We start from the raw sequence: 22,822 nt of genomic DNA, 5'->3' as shown, positions 1-22,822 counted from the left end.
TCTACGTGAGAGCGTTCCTCTCCTCCTCCTGGTGTCCTCCTCAGTAAAGTGAAGGCCTCTGAAGTCTTTTCTAGCTCTTAATGTTCTGTGAGCCTTTGAGGAGGGGAAATTGGTAGGAACATGTATTGGTTCTATTATAAGACTGAACTTTTTATAATTAGAGCTATCCTTGATTTCTGGGTTTATCGGGTATCTACTGCGCCAGATGTTAGAGATACAAAATGAATTGGTTAGGAACTAGGCAGCCCGTCACCACGAGTGTGCGGTTAGGACTGGAGAGCCACATGGCAGGGGTGCCGCCGAGTGGGGGCGGCCCAGGTTGGAGCGGGTTTTAGCATGAGGCTACGATTCCTTCGCTTGGGTTTGGTTTTGTTTTAATCAATGTAAACTTTTTAAAGCAGTTTCGGGTTTATGGAAAGGGCAAGATCAAGTACAGAGTTCCTTTGTATTCCCTCTCCCCCTCACCCCGCTTTCTCCTGTTATTAACACCTTCCATTTGTGTAGTACGTTTGTTATAAGTGATGAGCCAATATTAACATTAACTGAAGTCCATAGTTTACATTAAGGTTCAGCCTTTGTGCTGTACCTTCTGTGGGTTTTGATAAACATACAGTGACAAGCGTCCGCCATTACGGTGTCATTCAGAATAGCTTCCCTGCCCTAAACATCCCCTCCGTTCCACCTGTTCATCCTTCCCTCCCTCCCCTAGAGCCCCTGGCAGCCACCGATCTCTTTACTGTCTCCCTAGTTTAGCCTTCTCCAGAATGCCATATAGTTGGAATCATGCCTTTTGTAGTCTTTTCAGATTGGCTTCTCAGCAACATGCATTTAAGGTTTCTCTATGTCTTTTGTGGCTTGATAGCTCATTTCTTTTTAGTGCCGAATAATATTCCATTGTCTGTATATGCCACAGTTTATTTACCCACTCACCTATTGAAGGGCCTCTTGGTTGCTTCCAGGTTTGGGAGTTATGGGTAAAGCTGCTGTAAAGACTTGTGTGTAGGCTTTTGTGTAGATACAAGTTTTCAGCTCATTTGGCTAAATACCAAGGAGCATAGTTGCTGGATCATATGATAAGAGTATGTTTAATTTTGTTTAAAAAAAAAAAAAAGCCAATCTGTTTTCCAAAGTAGCTGTACCATTTACATTCACACCAGCAAAGATTTCCTATTGTTGCACGTTCTCACTAGCATTCGCTGTTGTCGATGTTTTAGATTTTGGCCATTATTATAGGTGTGTAGTGATATCTTGTTCCTGTTACCTGCCTTAAGCAGAGAGCTGGGCCATTTTGGTTGCCTCAGTCCAAAATGTGAACTAGAGAGTGGACTGAATTGTGTGTTGTTAGAGATCCATTTGGGCTTCTCTAGGGATCTACAGAGATAATTTGTGTATAATTCCATAGTATAATTAATTTTGTTTAAGTTTTCTCTGAGTATATGAATTTAAAATAGGTTAACATGGTGATTCATGTTCTTTTCCCAGGAATGAGTTACCAGTGAATTTTCTTAAAGTTTGTAATTTCTAAAACTTTCTGCGTACTAACCATTTTTTTCATTCCTCAATGAAGCTTTTGAAAGAACTCGAACAGATATCTTTGGGTTGGGTTTTTTGCTGGAGTGGGAGAAGAAATATGGGGTAAAGATATACAGAATTCAACTGTGACCAGAGTAGATGGTTTAGCTCCCTTCATTACCCAATAGTAGATCCTAACATATTAGGATCTTAGAAACTGAAGGGATCTGCTTTTGCCTGCAACTGGGAGTATGATGTGTGGAAGATGTGGAAATTGGGAAAGTTTAAAAATGCAGTAGACATTTGGAGAACAGAAAAGTCCGATTGGCAGGTAATATGGAAAAAGCATGGTTATGTGGGCCGTGGGGTCTAATTTCCATTGAACGCACACCGCCGGCCAGGCGTTGCACTAAGCGCCTCTGTGCCTGTTAATGCCTTCACCATACGTCACAGCTCTGGGCACTTACAGTTCTTATTTCCAGAATAAGGAACAGGCTTAGAGAGAGTAACTGACTTGGCAGGGTGACCCTGCAGTACTAATGCAGCTGGCGTTTGGGTCTGACAGTGTGAGTGGCCGGAGGTGTGGCGCGCACACGTAATTCTCTCAGGTTCGTTTGCCTTCCGCTAAGTGTGCAGACGTGGGGCACTGTTCATCCAAAACCACTGGTTTAGTTTGGAAATGTGGTCCTCGAGCTCTTGGTTTGTAGCCTGAGAGATCACAGCGTAAGCAGAGTGACAGAAGATAAACGGGAAACAAAAGCTACGTTTGCGTAAAGAGATGAGTTGGAGGCATTTCGTGTTTAAATGAGAGGACATCCTCTGCGTCCGCTGCTCTGCACCGGAGGCCCGAGGGTGAGATGGGACAGCGGGAGCACTGGAGGCCAGGCAGTCCTGGTGGCATGCAGCATAGCGTCGGTGCGGGTGCTGGGCACGGAGGCCTGGGGTGTTCAGACGAGGCATGGGCAAGGGGGACGAGGCCGGACTGGCGGCTAGGGGCCGTGGCAGCAGGACACGCATAAACTAACATTAGTTGCTCTCGCCTTATCTCATCTCCATACCGTTGCAACCTTCCCGTTACCTTCCTCTCCCAGACCAGCCTGAAAACCATTTCCATTCTTCCCGCAAACACTGTTATCACATGCTGCCCAGTTACAGCGTCCAGGGACTTCCTGTCGCTCACCAGCCAAAGCGCGGCCTCCACAGCCCAGCCCTTGGTCTGGTCCTCCTCGCCTCACCCAGCTCCTTATTTCTCCCAGACCGGTCCCCTCCTCCCTCACCACCTCCTGAACAGCCGCGTCCACTCCCAGCTCTGGGGGACCCCGTCCCCCACCCTGCGAGCCGTATGCGCCCCTGCAGCGGGTGACGGTGCCCTTGGTCACCGCACACAACGCAGCGGGCACTGTCGCAGGCTGGGGCAGGCGGGTGCCCACTAAGTGCTCGTGCCTAGTTTTAAGCGCCCAGCATATTGCTGTTCTGACCCCAGGGGCCTCAGAGGCGATTTAGTCCCAGTGCGAATCGGTGTCCTTCACAGACGGGCAGGAGGGATTCAGCGCCGTTACTGTATGAATTTCGCTGCTCTGTCAGCGACTTAAGATGGATCACTCTGCTGAGAGGAGTCCTTGCCGCTGAGGCGAGACGTGCACTTCTAATAGCCACTGTGGTTTCGGCGTCTCCGGAGCCTGCTTGCCCTGCTCGGAGACGGAAGATGGGAGATGGATGAAGTACTCAGGAACACGGTGACGCTTTTATTTATGCGTTTGCCTTACGTTATAAATGATTTTTTTTTCAGTGCAGGTGCATCCATTCTAGAGGTAGGTTGATTGTCACGGGCACACACTGCAGTTCTGGTGAGACAGAAACAAGATGCCAGGGGCCTGTGGGTGGGTAGAAGTGAGCGAGTGGCACCAGGAAGTGCTACAAGGGGCCGTGGAGGTGAGCTGGTCCAGCCACCACTTCACAGGTGGGGAAGAGGAGATCCGAGTCCAGCTTTCCACACTCACACAGCCGGAGCGCGGGCTCGGGGCTCAGGCCTCCCGGCTCCTCCCTGTCGCTTCTCAGTCCTCCTCCTCCCCTTCCCTCTGAGCAGCCTTTCCGTACGTCGTCGGGCAGCTCTCGCTGAAAGGAATGCACCGCGCGTCACCACGCACCTTCCTGTGGCTCCACTGGAGTCTGGGAAAATAAAGACCTCAAGGACCATCCCCCCAGCTTTACAGACGAGCCTATAGCTGCGGTGGAGAGGAAGGTGCTTGAACAGTGCCAGCTTTTGCTGCAGTCCTGTCTAAAAACTGAGACTTTTAACTTGGAGGTAGCCACTCTAATTCTGGGGAGCCCAAATAAGCTTCGACACTAGAAACAAGCAGTGGACGTGAGTACAGTGACCGTGCCGAGAAGAATCTGGTGTCCACCCAGGTGGTGGTGCGTGGCTACTTTCTAGCATAAATGTTTCATCACTTTGCCTTGAAAATGTGTGTTTTGGGGTAGGTTTCACTTGGTGTTCCAAGGTCATTTATGTCGAAGTCACTGCCTTTTCTAGCACTGCTTCCCACTCCCCCACGGCCTTTTCAGCTCTGGACATCCAAGTGTCCTTAGTGGGGCAGCTCCTCGCCCCTTCAGTCTCAATTTATTTCTATTTTACAGTTTCCTGTAGAGTCTAAAAGCCGTCTTTTGATTCAGGAAACACAAGTGAACATTGGAGGTCTTAGGCGAATTAAGTGTCTCTTTCTTCCCAATTAACAGGTTTAAATTGTCTCTTTATGATGAGTAGAAAGAAATACTGGTTTTCATTATCCTTTGTCATGTGTATGATATAAAATCATCAAATGGCGTTTGTGATGAAACAGCTCTTAGAAACTGCCTGTCAGTCCACCCCGAACATCGTAGCTAAGGACTCTAAGACCCAGAGAAGAGAAGGATTTCGCTTAAGGTTATCCAGGCAGGTGATGACAGAACTACCCCTAGTCGTCACTTCAGTATTTCTTCCACTGCATCATCATAAACTTAGAGAAAAAGAATGGTTATTCAAGCAGCTGTCTTTCAAGGGCGCTTTTGCCTACTCAGTAACAAGCACTTGGGCGTGTCAGGACCACTTTTCCCCAGGGTTTTAAACCTCTCTGTCAGCCTTGCCGTAACCCTCTGGTAAGCAACCATTTTAAGTATGTTTTCTTTCATTTCTTCAGTCTAGTAAACATTTTTGTAAACATTTGTTGAGCACCAACTAAAGGCTTAACGCTGTTCTAGAGATACAAAGATGGTTCTCGCCTTCCAGAAAATTACCTTGTAGTTTTACTTAAACTATACTGGAAGTGTTACAAAGGTGAAAATAACACCCTCTGTTTTATTCATGGAACGATTACTGAGGTGGAGGGGTAGTCTGGTTTCCTTCTCCACGGCATCTACGCGTGCTTCGTGCTGATTCGCCGTTTTCTCAGGGGTGGCAGAGAAGGTGGCAGAGAGCAGGTGAGGCCCGCCCAGGTGTCCGTTGCGCTGCCTCTCGTGGGGCATGACGTGCTTCACGTCTGCACCTGTGCTTCCCCGTCACTCCGCAGGTATAACCGAGACCACGTGGTGGAAGGGGAGCCGTACGCGGGTTACGATAGACACAACGCAGAGGTCGCAGCTTTTCACTTGGACAGGTATGTGTGATCACGTGGGTTTCGCTCGTTTTGTTTCCTTTAAAAAAAATCTCGGAGGGTCCTTCTGAAGGGTGCGACACTAACAACTTATTACCCGCTTTGGATAGCTGATTGACTGAGTCTGTTAAATTCGTATGAATCCCTCATAATTTGGGTAGTACTAGGAATACTAAAGTAAATTTTTAACTAGGGGGTTTTTGGGGTCATTTCATTCCGGTACACCCTTTGTTATTATCGTGAGCGAAGATGTTATTGGTAAATAAAATGGCAGGATGAAAACTAGAGTTTGAACTCAAATCTCCAAATTGAACGAGTTGTTCATTGGGCCTGGCAGTAGTGTTTTGTTGTTACTTTGTTTTTGTTTCAAGTAATACTTATCCCCCACATAGTAGAAACTTATGGCATGACATATACGTTGAATTTTATTGTCCTTCATAAGAAATATGCACAGCTTCAATAACCAGAATAATTCCAAAAGGAAAATGGACGTGAACTCTATATGCATAAGTTAACTAGGAGAATTAGTATGTTTCAGCAGGCCGCTGGTCAGGCTTGCAGCCGAGCTGTGTGGCGTCTCACTTGCTCTTCTGAGCGGCTCTTTCACAGGGCACAGTGACAGACTTTTAAAGAAATAGTTACGGTATTTTTTAAATGAATCCATAAGGAAACCAGAAGAAAATGAAGTTGAATGTTTGTCTTCTTCTGGATTAGTAAAGATTTTCTAAGCATAAAAGCAATTTCAAAAATCACAAAAAGCTCAACAGACTCAACTAAAAAAAATTAACTCATGTCAAAAAACATCAAACAAAATTTAAATGCAAAAAAAACTAGGAGGAAATACTTTAATATAACCTAAGCATCAACAGCCTTAACATAAACGTTCGTACAATCTATCTATATGCTAAAACTCTAGTAGAAAATGGTCTAAGGACATAGTTAGCAGAATAGAAAATTTTAATTGCAAATGTGGCAGGGGGATTCATCCTGATGAGTAATTTCTTTAAAATCCACTTGAAACAAGGGGATACTATTTTGTCCTAAAAATGACCAAGATTTTCTTTTTTAAATAATACTTTTTTTTGACAGGGACACATTGAGGTTCAGATGCTGCTTCTGGCATCGTTAAATAGTTCAGTCTTTTAAGACCTCTGGCCTTACGTGTCAGAAACCTTAACGTTCATACTCTTTGAAAGAGTAGCTACTTACTATTTTATGCAAATATTTAAGATATTTCTAGGAAAATATTTTGAGGAAGGACCCCAGAGGAATCAAATTCAAAGAAACATATACCACGATCTTAGCATTTTCCATAGCGAAAAGCTGGTAGCAATTTAAACATCTCATGTGATGGGAAGAGTTGAGAAAATGTTCATAGTCCCATGAATTTTACTGTCTTTTTCAAGACCTAGTGGGAAAGTTGGGTAAATCTTACTTCTCACTTGGTGGTGCACTAGAATTAGTCTTTCTAAGACCTCGTTTGTTTCCCTGTTTTCTTCATCCCCAAACTCCCACTTGCTTCTCTGTTGACAGCCACCAGCAGTGCAGGAAGGTCCTGTTCCCATATCCATGCCAATGTTTCCTGTCATCCAACAAACCAATTTTTGTTAATCTAATATCTGTAAAGTGGTATCTCATTTTATTTCATATTTCCCCAGATATTGGCAAAATTTAGTATCTCCTTATCTTTGCACAATACCTATTAACTTAGAGCGAAGTAGTCTTTGTACAGAAATCATTGCTTTTGATGTTAATTAAATATAATGCTTCAGTTCATGTCTTGTGCTTTGGGGGCCTTGTATTTAAAAGTCCTTCCCTACTTCAAAGTCTGAAGGGTATTCTGTCTGGCCAGGCCCCCGCACCTTTATTTCCTGCCACACCAGCCAGGCTGAAGTACCCCTGTGACGGGCTCCTGAGCACTAAGCTGGCAGCGGTCAGTGGGGGAACCCACCTTCCCAGCCGTCTTCCCCACCCACGGCTCCTGGCGTTTCTCCGCTCTGGGTAGCTGCTTCTCCGTTACGTTAGGGTTTGACCCCCTTCTCTGGCTTCAGGAGGGTCTCTTGATTTTTATGTCATTTTGACAGACCTATCAATCTCTTTGCTTTTGTGGCTTTTCAAAGATTGAGTTTAGGACAGAGTCAGTCAGCAGCCCCGAACAGTGGATTATTTATGACACAGCCATTTTTAAAGGCCTTCTAATGACATGGTAAAAGGCTCATGATATAATAATCAGTGAGAAACAGAATATAAAACTACACAGGAGTGAGTATATGTTTCTATATATACATAAAGGAAAAATACTAATACTAAAATGTCAGTAGTTATTTCTGGGCTGTGGAATTATGGGCGATCTTTATTTTCTTTATTATAAATTTTTTGTGCATTAATTCCAAATTCTGTCTGTCCAACTTTAGTGACTGTGTATTTTTTTAGACAGGAAGAGTAATTTCTTAAAAAATGATTGTGTTCAACCATAGCATTGTACTTTTAGACCATTAGAGTGAAATGTCTTCAAATGTATCTATATTTAATTTGTCCTATAAGTTTATCTTTCTAGATTAATCTGTATAGTTTTCTTTCAATGTATTGTTTTATCCGAAGCTTTGAACCCAAGAGTGGGTGTAGGCTCAAATTATTTTAATGCTTTGTTAAAATTTATTTAAAATTTTTATTTTGAAAACTTTCTAGAAACAAAAGAATAGCATAATAAACCCATGTACCCATTCCATGGAATAAGCAATTATTCACTTCTGCCAGATTTGCTTTATCCTTTTGGCCGAAGTGTGTATTAACACACATTCATGCATCTTGATATTAAACTCACATATGTACCTCTAAAAATTAATTTACCTAGTTGTCAACAGTTCCTTTACATATCTAACCTGATTAACCATAATTTTTAAGATTGTTATCTAAAGTACATCTCCAAAGGTTTTTCTTTTCTGTTTTTCAACCTTCCAAACCAGGATTCTGGGTTTCCGCCGAGCCCCCTTGGTGGTTGGCAGATTTGTTAATCTGCGGACAGAGATCAAGCCCGTTGCCACAGAGCAGCTCTTGAGCACCTTCTTAACCGTAGGTAAGGTTCTAGGTAGGGAAATAGCGACTGAGTTAAATGGCGCGTCATCGGACTTTTAGGAGTTGAAGGACTCAAGGGAATACAGAAGTGAATCAGGCAACTTGTCCTCGGATTGCTGGGGAGATGGCCCTAAGGGTAGCGGCAAGAAACCGAGTTTCCCTAATGTGTGCTTTGTTGTGTCTGTGAAGTAGACGGTGAGATCGTTTATTATTAGTGTAAGTAGCCAATAACTTTTTTTCCTTCTGCTTGATCTTAAGCTAAATCTCAAACTAAATCTGCTATTGTCTATATATCATAGGCTTGGTGATTTTTACTTACACGTGTACTTTCTTGGGAACCGTCTCCTTATCTCCCCTAAGTCGAGAAAACCTTAGGGCAACCTCTGTAAGAGGGTCAGAAATTCTCCTGTAGGGAGGCATTAGGGCCCAGAAGATCACCACTGCCCCTCTGCAGGGGTTAGCCCACAGCTCACGTGCATGGACCGGCTTCAGTCCCTCTGGCCTCTGCCTTCTGCTCTCTCACTCTGCGGTAAAGGATCTGAGCTAAAACTCTCACTCCTGTTCTTGTGGGCACAGCGAGAGTGGGAAGAATTAGGAGGTTCTGTGGTCTCTTGTCCCTGCCTGTTCATGGCGACATTTTCAATGACACAGTGCTCCACATTATAATATGACTTGAAACAGACATTGCAAGATGAACTTCACCTTGCGTTGCCAGAGTGAATGGATTTACATTTAAATGAGGTGAAGCTGAATATTTAAAAGACTTGCGACAGATTCGTCATTCAGAGTTTAAACTTATAAGGCTAGAGCTATGCTGCTCTTACAGATAATCAAAAGCATACGGTGTCACCGATTTGTTTCATTTATTTTCTGATTGCGTTTGCTTGTTCAATTTTATGCTCAGGCAAAGGTGAGCTCCTAATGGATGAGAGGAGGTCAAGAAGCATAGGCCAGAGTCCCTGCTCTCTAGAGTCACAGAGGTTAGCTCTCGCGCATTGTGAGCAGAAGGGAGAGGCCAGAAAGAGGTTTGTGGAGAAGGTTATTAACACTGAGTATTGGACTGAGTATTGGAGAATCAGCAGGAGCTACCCAGGCAGCAATGAGGAAGGGGCACTGGGCAAAATAATAGGAGCGAGGGCATGAAGACTCAAAAGTGCACAGGATTGGTACATGTGGGGAACGAGCTTCTAGACGCACCCACAGCATAGGGCAGTGTCTTAGTTTGGGCTGCTGTAACGAGATGTCATACACTCTGTGGCTGTAATAACAGAGGTGAGTTTCTCCCAGTTCCAGAGGCCGACAGTCCAAGGTCAGGGTGCTAGCTTATTTGGGTTGCGATGAGAGCCCTCTTCCTGGTTTAGTCAGCCACCTAGATGCAGTATCGTCACATGGCAGAGAAAGAGGGACAGAGGGAAGGGGGGAGGGAGAGAGATCATCTTATGTGTCTCCTTATGAGGACACTAATCCCTTCATAGGGGCTTCTCTTGAAAGCCTCACCTCCGAACACCACTGTGTTGGGGTCCAGGACTCCAGCGTATTAGTGTGGGGGCACACACTTTCAGTCCGAAGCGAGCGGATAGAGGGGTTTGACTGGAGCTGGTTTTAAGTAATGGGCTGACCTTAGCACAGTTTTTAAAAATGTGTTACTGAGATAACTCGGTGTAACAATAACGAAATTCTGGGTAGCCTTGCGACTCGACAGGGCACCGAAGCACTGCCGCACAGTTAGCTCGTTTGAGCCTCTTGACGGAAGTGCAGCGAGTAGGGATCTATCTACATTTCACACCTGAGAAAGAGGCTTAAAAGAGTATAAATGACTTTCTCAGTCACAAAGCTACTAATTGTTAAGATTCAAACCCAGATTTTATGACTTCTAAAATATTTAATTTGATTGTATTCTTTTTTTATTTGTTTATTAATTCAACAAAATTTTGTTTCACTTCTGTGTGGCAGGCTCTGAGCTAGATGCTGAATATATAGAAATGAATAAAACCTTCCTGCCTTTAGGGAGCTTTGTCTAGTGAGGGAGCTGGTGACAGAGGGCCTCTGGGAATGTGGAGGGGAAGGGGAGGGGCCTAGAAGGTAAGGCCAGGGGTATGACTGGTGAAGGTGATATTGCCACCAGCTCTTGAAGGGAAAGTAGCAGTCTGCAGAAAGATACAGTGGGCAAGCACACATCCAAGGTTTGGGCTCAATCTCTTTTTTGCACTAGAGACTCCTTTGGCAGTCTAGAGGAGCTTATGGATCCTTTCTCTAAGTAATGTTTTTAAATGCATAAATTAGGACACATGGATTTATAAACGAAGCCAACATTGAGGTATTTTGTATCAAAAGTTACAAAAAGCAAATTCGTGATGTAGTCACCTGTGCTTTGTTATTTAACACATTACTAGCAGGAACTAGCAGTGATCTAGTAACTACCGTAATTTGAGGCTATGAATATAAGTGATGCTTTGTAATATCTGCAACAGTGCTACTACGATATAAAAAATCTGTGATTTCTCATGGTGAAAAGGTCAGATAATGCTAATGGTTTGCTCCCTACCATAGTGATCGAAGGGGATGCTAGGTTTCAGATAGAAGTTAATAAAAATAAAAATGTGCCGCTTACAGGCCGTCCCAGGTGGAGGACAGCATGGGTGAGGGTGACGAGAAGAGCAGGGGAGGCTCAGGAGACTAGTTCAGCTGAAGCGAAGGCTGTGTGTGGAGCTGGGGCGGGGAAGGCCGGTGGTCGGGACAGTGTCACTCAAGAGACTTTGACACCGTGCTTACGAGTCGAGACTTTCTCCTCAGGCACCGGGAGGCCACCAGAAGAGTTCGAACGTGGGAAAATCAGACTTGAATTTCAGAAAAGTAATTGTGGCAGCATTGTAGAGGACGCACTGGGAAGGGGAGAACTGGGGGACGAGAGCACTCGGGGCTGTTGTAGTAAATCCTTACGCAGTGAGAGTCAGAAGTAAAGCAAGGACGGGACGGAAAGAGTTAAGAGATACTTGAATGGAAAGCATTTGGTGAACATATTAAATAGAACATTCCAGATCCCCTGGACGCTCCGACCAGAACCTCAGTCCTAATGAAGCAGAGGAGGCCGTTACTTACCTTTACTTTAAAGGAGTTCAGAGAGATGCTTGTGATGGCAGTGGGCTCCCGGGAGGGAGGTCGCGTAGAAGGGACAGAGAGAAAGGGGGGCTGGCTTTTCCACATAGATTCTTCAGTACCTTTTGATTTTTTTTTTTTTTTTTTGCACCATGTGCTTTTATTCCCTAAACAGAAAGTAAACAGATGTTTTAAATGTAAGTTCAAGATCTTGTGGCAACCGAGATTTATACTTCCTCTGTGTATTAGCTTCTCCGTTCTACTTTGGGAGAAATGTGGAATCTTTTTTCCTTTAAGCATATTTGGCTCTTTTCTCTCCTTTAGGAAATAATACTTGTTTCTATGGAAAGTGTTATTACTGCCGAGAAACGGAGCCAGCTTGTGCCGATGGGGACACCATGGAGGGATCTGTCACACTTTGGCTTCCAGATGTGTGGCCTCTGCAGAAACACCGACACCCATGGGGCAGGACTTACCGAGAGGGCAAGCTGGCCAGGTAAGGGCTCCTGTGAGCCGCTACTTAATTTTCTCCCGCGCCTGGCCAGGTGCCTGCCCTGTGTGCAGCCGGGGGTTCTGTCCAGGACTGAAAGGAATGGGGGAGGGTTGGGGCGCATCTGCTAGGCAGGGACCTCATGTCCCCGTGTTCAAACAATGTCAGGTAGCGTTGGCTCGCAGTAAATGCCTGGCGATGCTGCTTGCCTCCAGGTGGGAGTATGATGAGAGCTACTGCGATGCTGTGAAGAAAACGTCCCCTTATGACTCCGGCCCGCGCCTCCTGGACATCATTGACACGGCCGTCTTTGATTACCTAATTGGCAATGCCGACCGCCATCACTATGAGAGTTTCCAAGACGATGAAGGCGCTAGTATGCTCATCCTTCTCGACAATGCCAAAAGGTAGGGCCAGCAGACAACCCTTGCCATAAAGGCTCTGTGTAGACAAGAAGGACATTTTCTAGGGTATCCTGGAACAACCCAGAAGACACTTGACAGGAGGCGTCCTTCTGGTTTCTGCTCAGGGTCCTCGTTGTTGGCACCCGTTCCTCTGTCTTCCTTGGGGTCCTGACTTTAAAAAATGGAAAAGTGGCTTTTTCCCAGGAGTCATAGACTTTACGATTCTCTTCACAGACAGCTTGAAGCCACGCTCTTCGGTTTATCACTACTCCCATTCTTTCTTGACCGATGTTCAGAATCTTGACAAATATACATGTAGTAGAACATGAAATTTGATGACTATTAAATTATTCTATCGGAAAGTTCATGCACTTTAAAAATTGATTTGATTGGTAGTGTATTTTGCTCTTTTTATGGCAGTCTGGGCCCAGACGTTTTGACGTCACGAGAGGAGAGGGGTCGAGTGGTGATTGTGTGTGGAGATGATCTGGAAGAGGAGGATGTTACTAATTTTGAATACACGGACTGCCACTGTTTTCGGTCTGAGCTGGTTGAAGGCTACATTTTCTTTTTGGTGTGCACTCTGCGTTCTCCATGGTGCCCAGTTCAGTACCGCGCTTCTAGTTACACGTAATAAGGACTCGGTAGACTTTCCCAGGAGCCCAGGTCACTGCCGTCAGTGATGGTCGCTGCGAATGAGCCGGGAAAGGGGTCCTCCGCGGAGCCCGTGAGGGCCGCATCCCCTTATGCTGAGCACCAGGGTCATGACAGCGACTACTGCCTCTCTCCCTCCCCGTCCCAGCCAGTGCTGTGCATGTCCCTGAAAATCCTTATCCTTCCTCGTAAAAATGATCTTTTTTTAAAAAAAAGGTTGTGTGTATTGCGTACACTGAAGTAGTTGCCTTCACCCCTTTGCCACTCATTGTGTGAGGCCCACGCTGTGCCGAAGGCTGCCCGACCCTCCAGCCCTTAAGGCGTGTGTCCGTGGGGAGAGTAGGGGGCCAGTGGTTGTCCCTGAGTCAGTCCTCCTTTCCATCTCTGAACTGCTGCTAAGAGCATTTGAGCCTCTGCTCTGCAGCACGGTTTTCTCAGGCTCTGTGAGTGCTTTTTCCAGTTTGAACCTGTCCAAGTCTTTTCTGATTGGTATTTTGGAGTAGAACAAGTATAACTTCTTATTACAAGTAATGACCATCTACTCGTTGGCCTTTATTTCTCTGCCCCAGGTTTAAGGAAGCCCAGGTTCTCCCTTTGGTCTGTGGACGCCACACTGTGTTGCTGTGGTTATGCTCTAGCACCTCGCAGGATCTTGGCAGGAGGAAGGGTCCGTGTAAACGAGTGTATGTGCTGTTTGACACTGCAGGACAGGCCGTTAGGAATCCTGTGTTGGTCACACCCTGTTCATTTTGAATTTGAGATTTGAGCTGCAGGAGCATGAAGTTAGGACCACGTTAGGGTTTCTTAGAGAATTTGCTCTCGCTTGATGGTGAGAAGGGAACTGGCACTTCATCTGATTCCTCACACTCTCCTTTTTGTTTCCAGCTTTGGAAACCCCTCGCTGGATGAGAGAAGCATCCTCGCCCCCCTCTATCAGTGCTGCATGTAAGTTACGCACATCAGACGCATGTGCCTGCGTTGCCTTCCCTTCCGGGCTCAGGTAACAGTGGCCTTAAAGCTTCCTAATACCTGAGCAGTGCTTCTTACGCTTGTCCAACCCAGCACCCCTCAAGATCCTGAGATGGGGGAGCAGGGAAAGTTGGAGCAGGCAACCCAATGCTCAATTCATTTTGAGTTTTGTATGAATAGAAATTTTCAGTGCGTTCAGTAATGTATATCCATGTCTGTATTAATATCAGCATATAGTCCTCTTCCGCACCCTGAAAAAAATTTTAGTACAATCTGTGTCACTGTACTGTGTTTACCTTAGGCTTTTAAGTCCTGTCACTCACACCCCATCCTGCAATTTGCATATCAATTTGAAATTTTATAAACCAAAAGTAAGATTTCTCGTAGGTATTTAGTAACTGATTTTTTAAAAAAGCCTATGTTAGAGAACTAAGAAATTAAAACGTAAATCAAGAAAATGAGATAAAGACTGGGTTTTAAGGAGCTCCTTTGCAGATCACAATTGCTGGTAAAATTGTAGAGTGTGAACCCTGAGCATCAACTGGGATCCACACACACATGCAGATCCCAGAGTGTCACTTCCTTCTGGTCCGCCCCGGACCCGGGACCACATACGACCACCCTCAGGGCACTTGGTCTGCTCTGCTTTATCTTTTCAGTAGCAGTACTACTCTGCAGAAAGTGTTTACCCAGGCAACCCTTGATTATCTTCATTAATATTGGAAGCAGTGATACATCCAGTCAAAAACTGTCTTTGAAGGAAGATGTTTTTGTATTGATAGTGTTAGTAGTCTAGTCCAGTCAAGAGATAGAAATGGTGTAATGGGTTATATAGGAAAGTTTAGGATAAAGAATTGTTAACTCTGATACTAGAGTGACCATAAAAGACAGCTAGGACTGAGGAGCAACCAAAGTAGCACAAACTGGGAAGGGGACCGTTCCCCAAGGCTGGGGTTTGGACCTCATGGAGAAGGTATAGTTCACCCGCTGGATGGCAGAGAAGTCCACTAGCTTGCAGCTCTGGGCGAGCAGGAAGCAGCCTTTCAGAGTGCAGGCCTGGCGCACGCAGTCAACAGCTCGTCCATATAGAGGGCAGGGCCACCTGGTAGAACCCCTCTGGGCCGCACGTTTGGGGCTCCTGTTGCCATGTCAGGAGGGCCTCAGGAAGGTTTCTTAGGCCAGCCCGAGGCAGCCAGGTCACCAAGGGCCTGCCCTGGGTATGGGCAACCATTTGATGACCTCCCATGCTCTGCCGACCCACTGTGCAGCAGCCAGAGCGACTGGAGAACCTTCCTTCCTTCCGCAGCAACCCTCAAGTACCCTCTCCTGAGAAAGCTTCAGACGAGACGTGCTGAGGAAACCTGTCCCCTACAGCAGGTCTCTGTGAGGCGTGAATTCGGAGCTGAGAGGCAGTGATAGCTTAGTCACGCACAGGAAGCTCCGGTACTGTGGGTGTCTGTGGTGTTTTCTGGAATGGCAGAACCACACTGCCTCTGAGCTCCTTCGCCCCTTCCAGGCTGTAGCCAAAGATCGATCTGCTTTGCTTTTGAAATAGTCGCGGAATGGCCGCCTCTCTGAGTCCAGCTTTCCCGCATTCCCGGGAATTCCCACAGTGCCCACAGGAAGGGGAACAAAAGACCCTCTTTACTCAGTGAAGTAATTAAGATAGGTGTTCTTAAAATAAACTTTTCATATCCATAATATTAATGGTAGGATTTTTTAAATTCAGAAACATAACAAGAGGGAAATTAAATGACTCCTTAGGAGGTCAGGATAATTTCTGTGAGCACCGCAGGGCCTTTGTTCTAATCACGTGTATGTGTGGCTCTGTGTAGCACATTTTCTTTTCCCCACAGATTCGGAGCAAAACCGTCCTTTTCCTCTACCTTTCCCCCCACCCAGCGTATCGCAGACATCTTCCCATGCGTACATTTTCTTACCGTGTTTAGTGTGTGCGTGGTGTGTTCTGTGATGGGCGAGCTGTACTTACCTGTTTGCCAGTTGTTGGGCATTCAGGTTGGTTCCTGTTACCAGTAGCACTGCAGTGAACACGTGTGAATCTTTATATACCTTGGATTAATTACCTGGAAAAAATTCTAAATGTGATAATGATTTTTTTAGTTGAGATATTTTACATTATTATTTCTTTACTTTTGTCCTCCAAGCAGCCTTTAAACCGCATTCTACAGGGAGAGGTATTCTGTAATCTGCCCTAAAATTTTTTCTTCCAGCATTCGGGTTTCCACGTGGAACAGACTGAACTACCTGAAGAATGGCGTGCTGAAGTCTGCCTTACAATCTGCCATGGCCCATGACCCTATCTCCCCAGTGCTCCCCGACTCGCACCTGGGTGCTGTGGACCAGCGGCTGCTGAGTGTCCTGGCCACCGTGAAGCAGTGCACGGACCAGTTCGGGACGGACGCTGTGCTGGTGGAGGACAGGATGCCTCTCTCGCACCTGTGATTCTCAACACAGAACGAGTGAAACTTCTTTTTACAAAGATAGAGAAACAGCACAATCAATTCCAAACGCCCTGAGAAGGATTTGAAATGGCCAGCAGCAGGTTCTGGTGATCAGGGACAGGATTTCTTTGGTGTTTTTTTCCCATAGCAGAAGCTAAAACAAAGACTACAAGCTTCAGGCCACGGAACCGTTCCTGCCGAACCCCCTGCCTTCCTCGGCACTTTCCCGTTCCAGCAGTGGACACCGCAGTCGGTTAATTGTCATGCTAAAGGACAAACGTGGTGTGACATCTGGCTTGGCTCTGGAGTGTGTATTTTGAGTTCATCCTTATAGTCCTTTTGCCACACCTGTGGATTTTCTGGAAACACTTTGCAGTCTCGCGTCCTTTTTTACCAAGACTAGTCAAATTGGGGATTTTACTGCCTCCTGAGGAGTGGCAGCAAGTAAAACCTGGCGTCCTGCTTGGCCGAAAGGTCCTGTTCTGTCGGAAGAGATGTGGTTTGTAGAAGCAGAAGGAAGGACGCAAGCAGGAAAGGTGTTTGGGCTTTTAAGCGATCAGGTGGTAGTGCTTTCGGTCGTTCTTAGCAGGGGAAAGAGGAGAGGCCCACGCGGTAGAACCAGAATCGGGGAGATGACTGAAGTAATGAAAAACGGGTCCCCTGTATTCAGGATCTTAAGGTGTGTAAAAGTCATGTGACTTATACCTAAGTAAAATCTGCGTTCTCACAGTTGTGTCCAAATTAACCAAAAAATTGTCTCCATGGAACTATTGTTCCAACCCAAGGCACAATTGTCATATGGAGACTTTTTCCTTCTGTCCAAAGGAGGCAAATCCTTTCCCAATTAACAAAGCAAACTGAAATAATACCTCGAGTCAGAGTTAGGTTGCCTGTGAGATCTGCCATCCTGATTTCTCTTCTGAAATGAATTTCCACCTCTGCCTTTAAGGCATTTGAAGCTGCTGTTCCCAAGAGATTGGCCGTCCTGACGGTGCCTTTCTTGTGAGAAAAGCCAGCTCACTCCTGCCGAAGAGAAGGCAGGTCCTGCTGGCGGCCAGACCTGTCTTATGATTTGGGCCATACGGTAGACCGGAAACAAAGATTTTAAGCCTTATGAGCCTTAAAACTAAGGAGGTTGTACCAGGAAGAGCCTTAAGATTTTTATTTATATCAAACTCTAATTTTATCATCTAATCTTGTTTGAATTTCTGAACCCATTAACGTATATTGTTCTGCCGTCTCATGTTAGCCGTCTCAAATTTCAGGTTGCTAAAACAAGCTTAGTTCTGGGTTCCGGCAAAGAGACTTTGACATGGAAGCAGTTGCAGTAAAATACAGGACCAGAGGACGACAGGCCAGGTGTGCCCGCCCACAGTGTACTCACCTGTGCGTGTGTCCCGCATCATGTCTGGGGTCCGTTCCAGTGTTGTCCTGTCAAGCAGAGACTAATATTTAAACAGTGTGGTTGAACAAATTTAATGCCAGCCATCGGAGACCAGTTTTAAGCAACCACGCTTTCAAAAACAGTTTAGAATGTGTGCCCCAGTGTCTTTGCAATGAAAGATAACTGAGTACCTACTTTAAAAAGCATGCAATTAGGGTACTTTTATACTTTGTATACACATTTCATGTTGTATACAAGAATGGGCTGAGTTATTAAAACAAAAGATTGAATTTCAGAAGACAGATACTAGCGCCAAACACTGAGCTAGCGATAACAGAAGGGGATGTCGGTTCCCATTTTAAGGCCGTTTGCTGTGTGCGTCCAGATTCACCGTAGAGCATGAGGACGCCTTGGATAGTGCTTACCCCAAAGCGTCAGGGACTCGGCCAGAGGGACACAGCGGACATCAGCGTCGCCCTCCGGGTAAATGTTAGTCGATCTAAATCACGTTCTCACGTTCTCTCAAACACGTGACAATGTTTGTGAATTGTTCTCAAACTGGGGACTTTCTTCATAACGTTCAAGGAAGACGATTTTGCTAAGGAAAAGAACAGGAGGGAAAGCTGCTTCGAAAACATCTCCTCCTCTTTTAAAACTTTGCTGAAGATGTGTAATTTTATTCTCTTTCCCTCTTTTAAAATTGATGATGATAAAAGGTGTTCAGATCTATAGTGGTTAACGTTAGAATCATGCTCAGAGTGGTATGATATGACACTGACAATATAAATTTATGTCCTAAGTCAGGATTCCGTTAAGCTGGAAAAGTATGTTTAGGTGAATCTTAAGAGAAAATCATCCATAAGCATTAGCCCTAAAATTCACAAACACTGAATTCTGTTTGAAAAAATGAGGTAGATATCTTTTTCAAAGTTTTGTAACAGTGTCCTCTTTATGGTTTATTTATTAGAATCTAGCACGATTATAGTCAGACAAGTAATTGGAAGGATTTTTGGTCAGCCCGAGGTAGGGTATGCCTAGCTAAAACCTAAAGGTAGATGTGGATACATTTTAGTGTCATAAAACCAGGAAGGTCAGAACTGACTGCCATTTCCTGTCCTCCTCGTACTTCTTAAATATGTTTATTCCAGAGTTTGAGAAAATATGAGTATGGAGGCTTCATTCTAAAACTTTAATGTGAAGCTATCGTGTGGGTTTTTGATCGTGAGTAATTTTCTGTGCAAAACAAATTAATAGAATCTGATTTACTCAATGCATTGTTCAGTAATAGTAAGGTATTTCTCCTTGTCTGTATTCGAGATTGATGTATCAAATGAAACTTAAGGGAATGGAAGAGTTTGGGTACATCTATTGCATATTTTGGGAAAGATCAATCCTATACACTGCAGTTTTTCAATGTCGCCTGAATGCAACATTCTTCCAAAGAGATCCATCTTTTCTCAAAAAAGGAAAAAAGGCTTTTGGGCCTCCACTTCCCATCCATCATATTCCTTCAACCTCTCTCCTTAGTCCCTGTGTTGTTTGACCAGTAAAGGACCACACCTCAGTGATGGTAAAACAGCATCTGTCAGTGAGCTGTCTCGTATGAGTCATCCTTTCAGTTTGATTTCAGGAAACGTGAGTGAGGTCTATGTATGTATATAGCCACGTATGTATTCTAGCAAGAAGAAAACATATTTATTTTGACACAGGGAAACACTGACTGATATTGCTGAAGAACTTGAAGGTAGAAGGTTCCCTTAGCCTCCAAGCTGAGGTGCTCTGTGAGCCTGCCCTAGCCAGGCACACAAGTGAGCCGGGCAGACCTGACTCGGTGAGGCCTCTTTCACAGGGAAGGCCAGTTTTTCTCCGATCCCTCAAGACTGGGCTGAAAAGGTGGCTGGGTACTGTGCTGCCATGGTTTCTAAGGCCTAAGGTGTTCCAAATACAAAATATTTGGGGGGAACTGGGAATAACTTACTGGGAAGCTAACTTTTTTGCTTAAAAGGGAGGTGTGAGAACCAGCACCCTCTTGAACTGCTGAGGATTTCCTCCCAGAGCTGTTGCACAAGTTGAGGGTGTGTTTGGTTGGACACCGAACAAGACAGATGCGCACCCGAATTTCTAATGTGTTCTATGGGTTTCAATTCTGGAAACAAAATGAATAAAGATTTTAATAAGTATTGACGTCTCATGTTTTCCTCTTATTTTTTCCCACATTTCAGGATATTTCCAGTGTTTTATATTTCAGTTTCCTATCTGTTCTGTTAGGTGACAAAAGAAGATTCCATCTTCTGCACCCACTTGAACTTCCCAGGGATCGTTTCACGGTATCTGATGGATGAGACCTTTCCGCCTCCCCACAAGTCTCCTAGCGGCCCACGCCAGCTTGCGACTGGGCCACAGTGTCCCATAGGGTGGTCTGTGCTGCTGCTGTGCAGTTAGCAGTTCACTCCGTCCGTACACCTTCAGGAGTAAAGAATTATGAATCCTGAAGAACTTGCCGGCACGGTACCACAGAGGCACGGAAGGGAAGCCCAGCGCCCTGGCGTAGTTCTTAGGACAGCCTGGTTTTCAACTTGTGAAGTGCAAATCCAACATTAAGATTCAAGCAGACAACAGCAGAGTTTGTAAGACTTTTTAACTTGATTCGCAACATTTCGTGTTGCTAGGGTTTGTCATTTGTACTTGAATTCCAACGGGAGGTCGAAGCCTGGGACCTGTTCCCGCTGGGAGTAGGGGGTGTGTGGTTCTGCTAGGGGCTAATTTCACCCAATGTGTTTGCCGATAAAGACTGGTTTTTAGGAGAAACGGTCATAACCACTGGTTTAACGTGGGTGGGTTTTGTAAGGTAAGTTGCTGCGTAAATCCCAGAGAATGACAGTAGTCACAGTTTGAAAAGTATTTGCTCTCTCTTCAGTAGATACTTGGGCATTGTGCTGCCAGCTGTGGGTGCCATTGAGATGATAATGCCTGTCCCCTTCCTGAAGGAGCCTGTAGTTGTAGCCGAAGAAGAGAATTTGTGAAGTGCCAGGCGCCTCAGGACTGACGTAAGTTAAGGACTGCAGGTAAGGGGCAGGGAGGGGCCGCAGGCGCTGGGAGGGCGAGAGGCAGGCAGGGCTGGCGCTGAAGACGCAGCGTGTGGAAGCCCTGACTCCAGACACGGAGAGCTGTAGGCTTGGGAGGCGGGGACCTCCGGGCCTGCATGCTGTCGTGGAGACCCAGGTCACCAGAATTACCCCTTCAGGGGTTTCCCGGGGTGCTTGTCAGTCTCGCCTTGTCCCTGAAGAGGACAGGCGCGGTCCGCGGAGATGCTTCGGTTGCTCACGGCATAGAGGAGCCACGGCGTAGAGCTGAGCTGCGAAACATTCATTGTTTTCAGAGTTTGCTTTTTACTTGCCGTATTTATTTGGAGATAAGGACTTGATTTTCACCCCAAGATTCTTTTCAAGGCAGATGGTTCGTTGAGTGCCTTTGAGCAGGGTGGGGAAATGCCCACTGCAAAGGTAGGTCCCATTCAGATGACCTCAGCAAAGGTGTGGAGTGCTCGTTTTCTCTTAGAAAGACTCTGTTAAAACGAAGATTTTGAATGAGTTGGTTTGGGGCCTGAAATTCTGCATTTCTAACCAGTTCCTGGGTGGTGCCAGGGGCCCTGGTCTTTGGACCCCGTTTGAGTAGCAGTGACAGGTTTGCTTGCCAAGGAATCATAGCTGCCTGTAGTTTCCACAACCGCCTCTAGATGTCCCCATCATCCCTGAGATCTTGCTCCTAGGGTTCAACTCGCAGCCTCCAAACCTAGAGAATGCAAGGTCAGCAGTTTACTCAAACTGAAGGCTCCTCTAAAAACTGGTGTTTGGATTCATTGTTTCTGTGGGATTGACTGGTGAAAAAAAATGTTTAGCTCTACTCTTTTAAGAAAAAAAAGTCTTGTAACCAAGTTGTTTTTCCAGGGATTTTCCAGCTACCTACTTTATTTACCACAAAATACTAAATCCAAATCAAAATATCTCAGAAATTAGCAGTTAACTCTACATGAAAGTCACAGTAGAGAATTATTTCCACTGTCTTAAAACTTAGATCTTTATAAGAAACTAGTGTTAATACTAGTAATTTTATCACTGTAAATTTACCTATAAACATCACTAGGATAAATAAGGCCATTCAGGCCTTCTGCATAGACTGTCCAGGGCCCCCTCCAGGGTGGGGCACATATGATTGGCAGTCAAGTAACACCCAAAGTCACACGGAAAATGGGAGGGGCCATTCAGTTCATCACCATACTAGGTTGTCATTCATGCTCATTTACTGAGTGAGTTAGTGTTTTCTGTTTCCAAATAAACATCCGATAATGAGTTCCTGGTAACTGTCCCTTGAAGGGTTTCATGAGCTTGACTGCTGGTAATGCAGCCCTGGGGTACTGGCCACTGCTCCACCGAGGTTTGGGTCTGGTTTTGACGTCCTCTTGAGTGGCTAAGAGGCACAATATGCATAACGACAGTATTTTTCCATTTAACTGTCAAACCCTAACAAAGGTACTTTACCTGATTTCTGTAACTGTGTGGATGGAGGACACAGAGGCTGGGATGAACAGGTGAATCAGTTTGCTTGTGACGTTGGTGAGTCATGGCGCTAAGATTCACCTTACTGCCTGGAGAGCCCGGTCTCAAAGCCACTGAGACTGGCAACAGTCAGGTCCCATGATCCCTAGACAGCAGTTTCTTCCTAGGACAAGATGGCTCTTAGACCAGTGGCCTCAGTGACTTAGGTGGATTTGAAAAAATGCATTGAGCTCTTCTGAAATCTAACCATCTGGTTGCATGCTCTTGTTAGGGGGAAGGGAGCACAAGGAGGGGCCCTCGGGTGTTCGGCCAGCAAGGTCTGAGAAGCCGCTCGTGATCACAAGCACTTGGAAATGGCAAATGTAGCCGAGAAGGCGCGCAGAGCCCATAGCCTAACGTGCTTTTAATGAGATATAGGATCACTATGACACGAAACCTTATTATTTTCCCATGACTAGGGGAGTTCCCATAACCCAAAGATCTCCAGACTGGAGCCCGCCACCTTCCTCTTGCTTTGGGCGGACTCCCAGCTGTGGGACCTGCTGGTGAGTTTCGTTTCCCCTTCTCAGGGCCTCCTCTGCTCGCCGCTGC

At 45.6% G+C, this 22,822-nt stretch overlaps 1 protein-coding gene across 2 annotated transcripts in view; it reads left to right on the top strand.

Moving 5' to 3' along the window:
* The window catches only part of FAM20B (FAM20B glycosaminoglycan xylosylkinase), a 32,292-nt gene extending 12,437 nt beyond the window's left edge, over positions 1-19,855 (top strand). For both annotated transcript variants that reach the window (XM_016141208.2, XM_016141206.2), the window contains 6 exons: positions 5,058-5,144; positions 8,108-8,217; positions 11,637-11,808; positions 12,018-12,209; positions 13,746-13,805; positions 16,061-19,855. In XM_016141208.2, coding sequence (XP_015996694.1) covers positions 5,058-5,144; positions 8,108-8,217; positions 11,637-11,808; positions 12,018-12,209; positions 13,746-13,805; positions 16,061-16,292 — 853 coding nt within the window. In that variant the 3' untranslated portion in view covers positions 16,293-19,855. The remainder of the gene's footprint in view (positions 1-5,057; positions 5,145-8,107; positions 8,218-11,636; positions 11,809-12,017; positions 12,210-13,745; positions 13,806-16,060) is intronic.
* The last annotated feature ends 2,967 nt before the right edge of the window (positions 19,856-22,822 follow it).

The sequence above is a fragment of the Rousettus aegyptiacus genome, unplaced genomic scaffold, assembly GCF_014176215.1.
Source record: "Rousettus aegyptiacus isolate mRouAeg1 unplaced genomic scaffold, mRouAeg1.p scaffold_m13_p_17, whole genome shotgun sequence".
In the NCBI taxonomy this organism is placed as follows: domain Eukaryota; kingdom Metazoa; phylum Chordata; class Mammalia; order Chiroptera; family Pteropodidae; genus Rousettus; species Rousettus aegyptiacus.
This window is presented reverse-complemented; position numbering and strand designations above follow the sequence as displayed.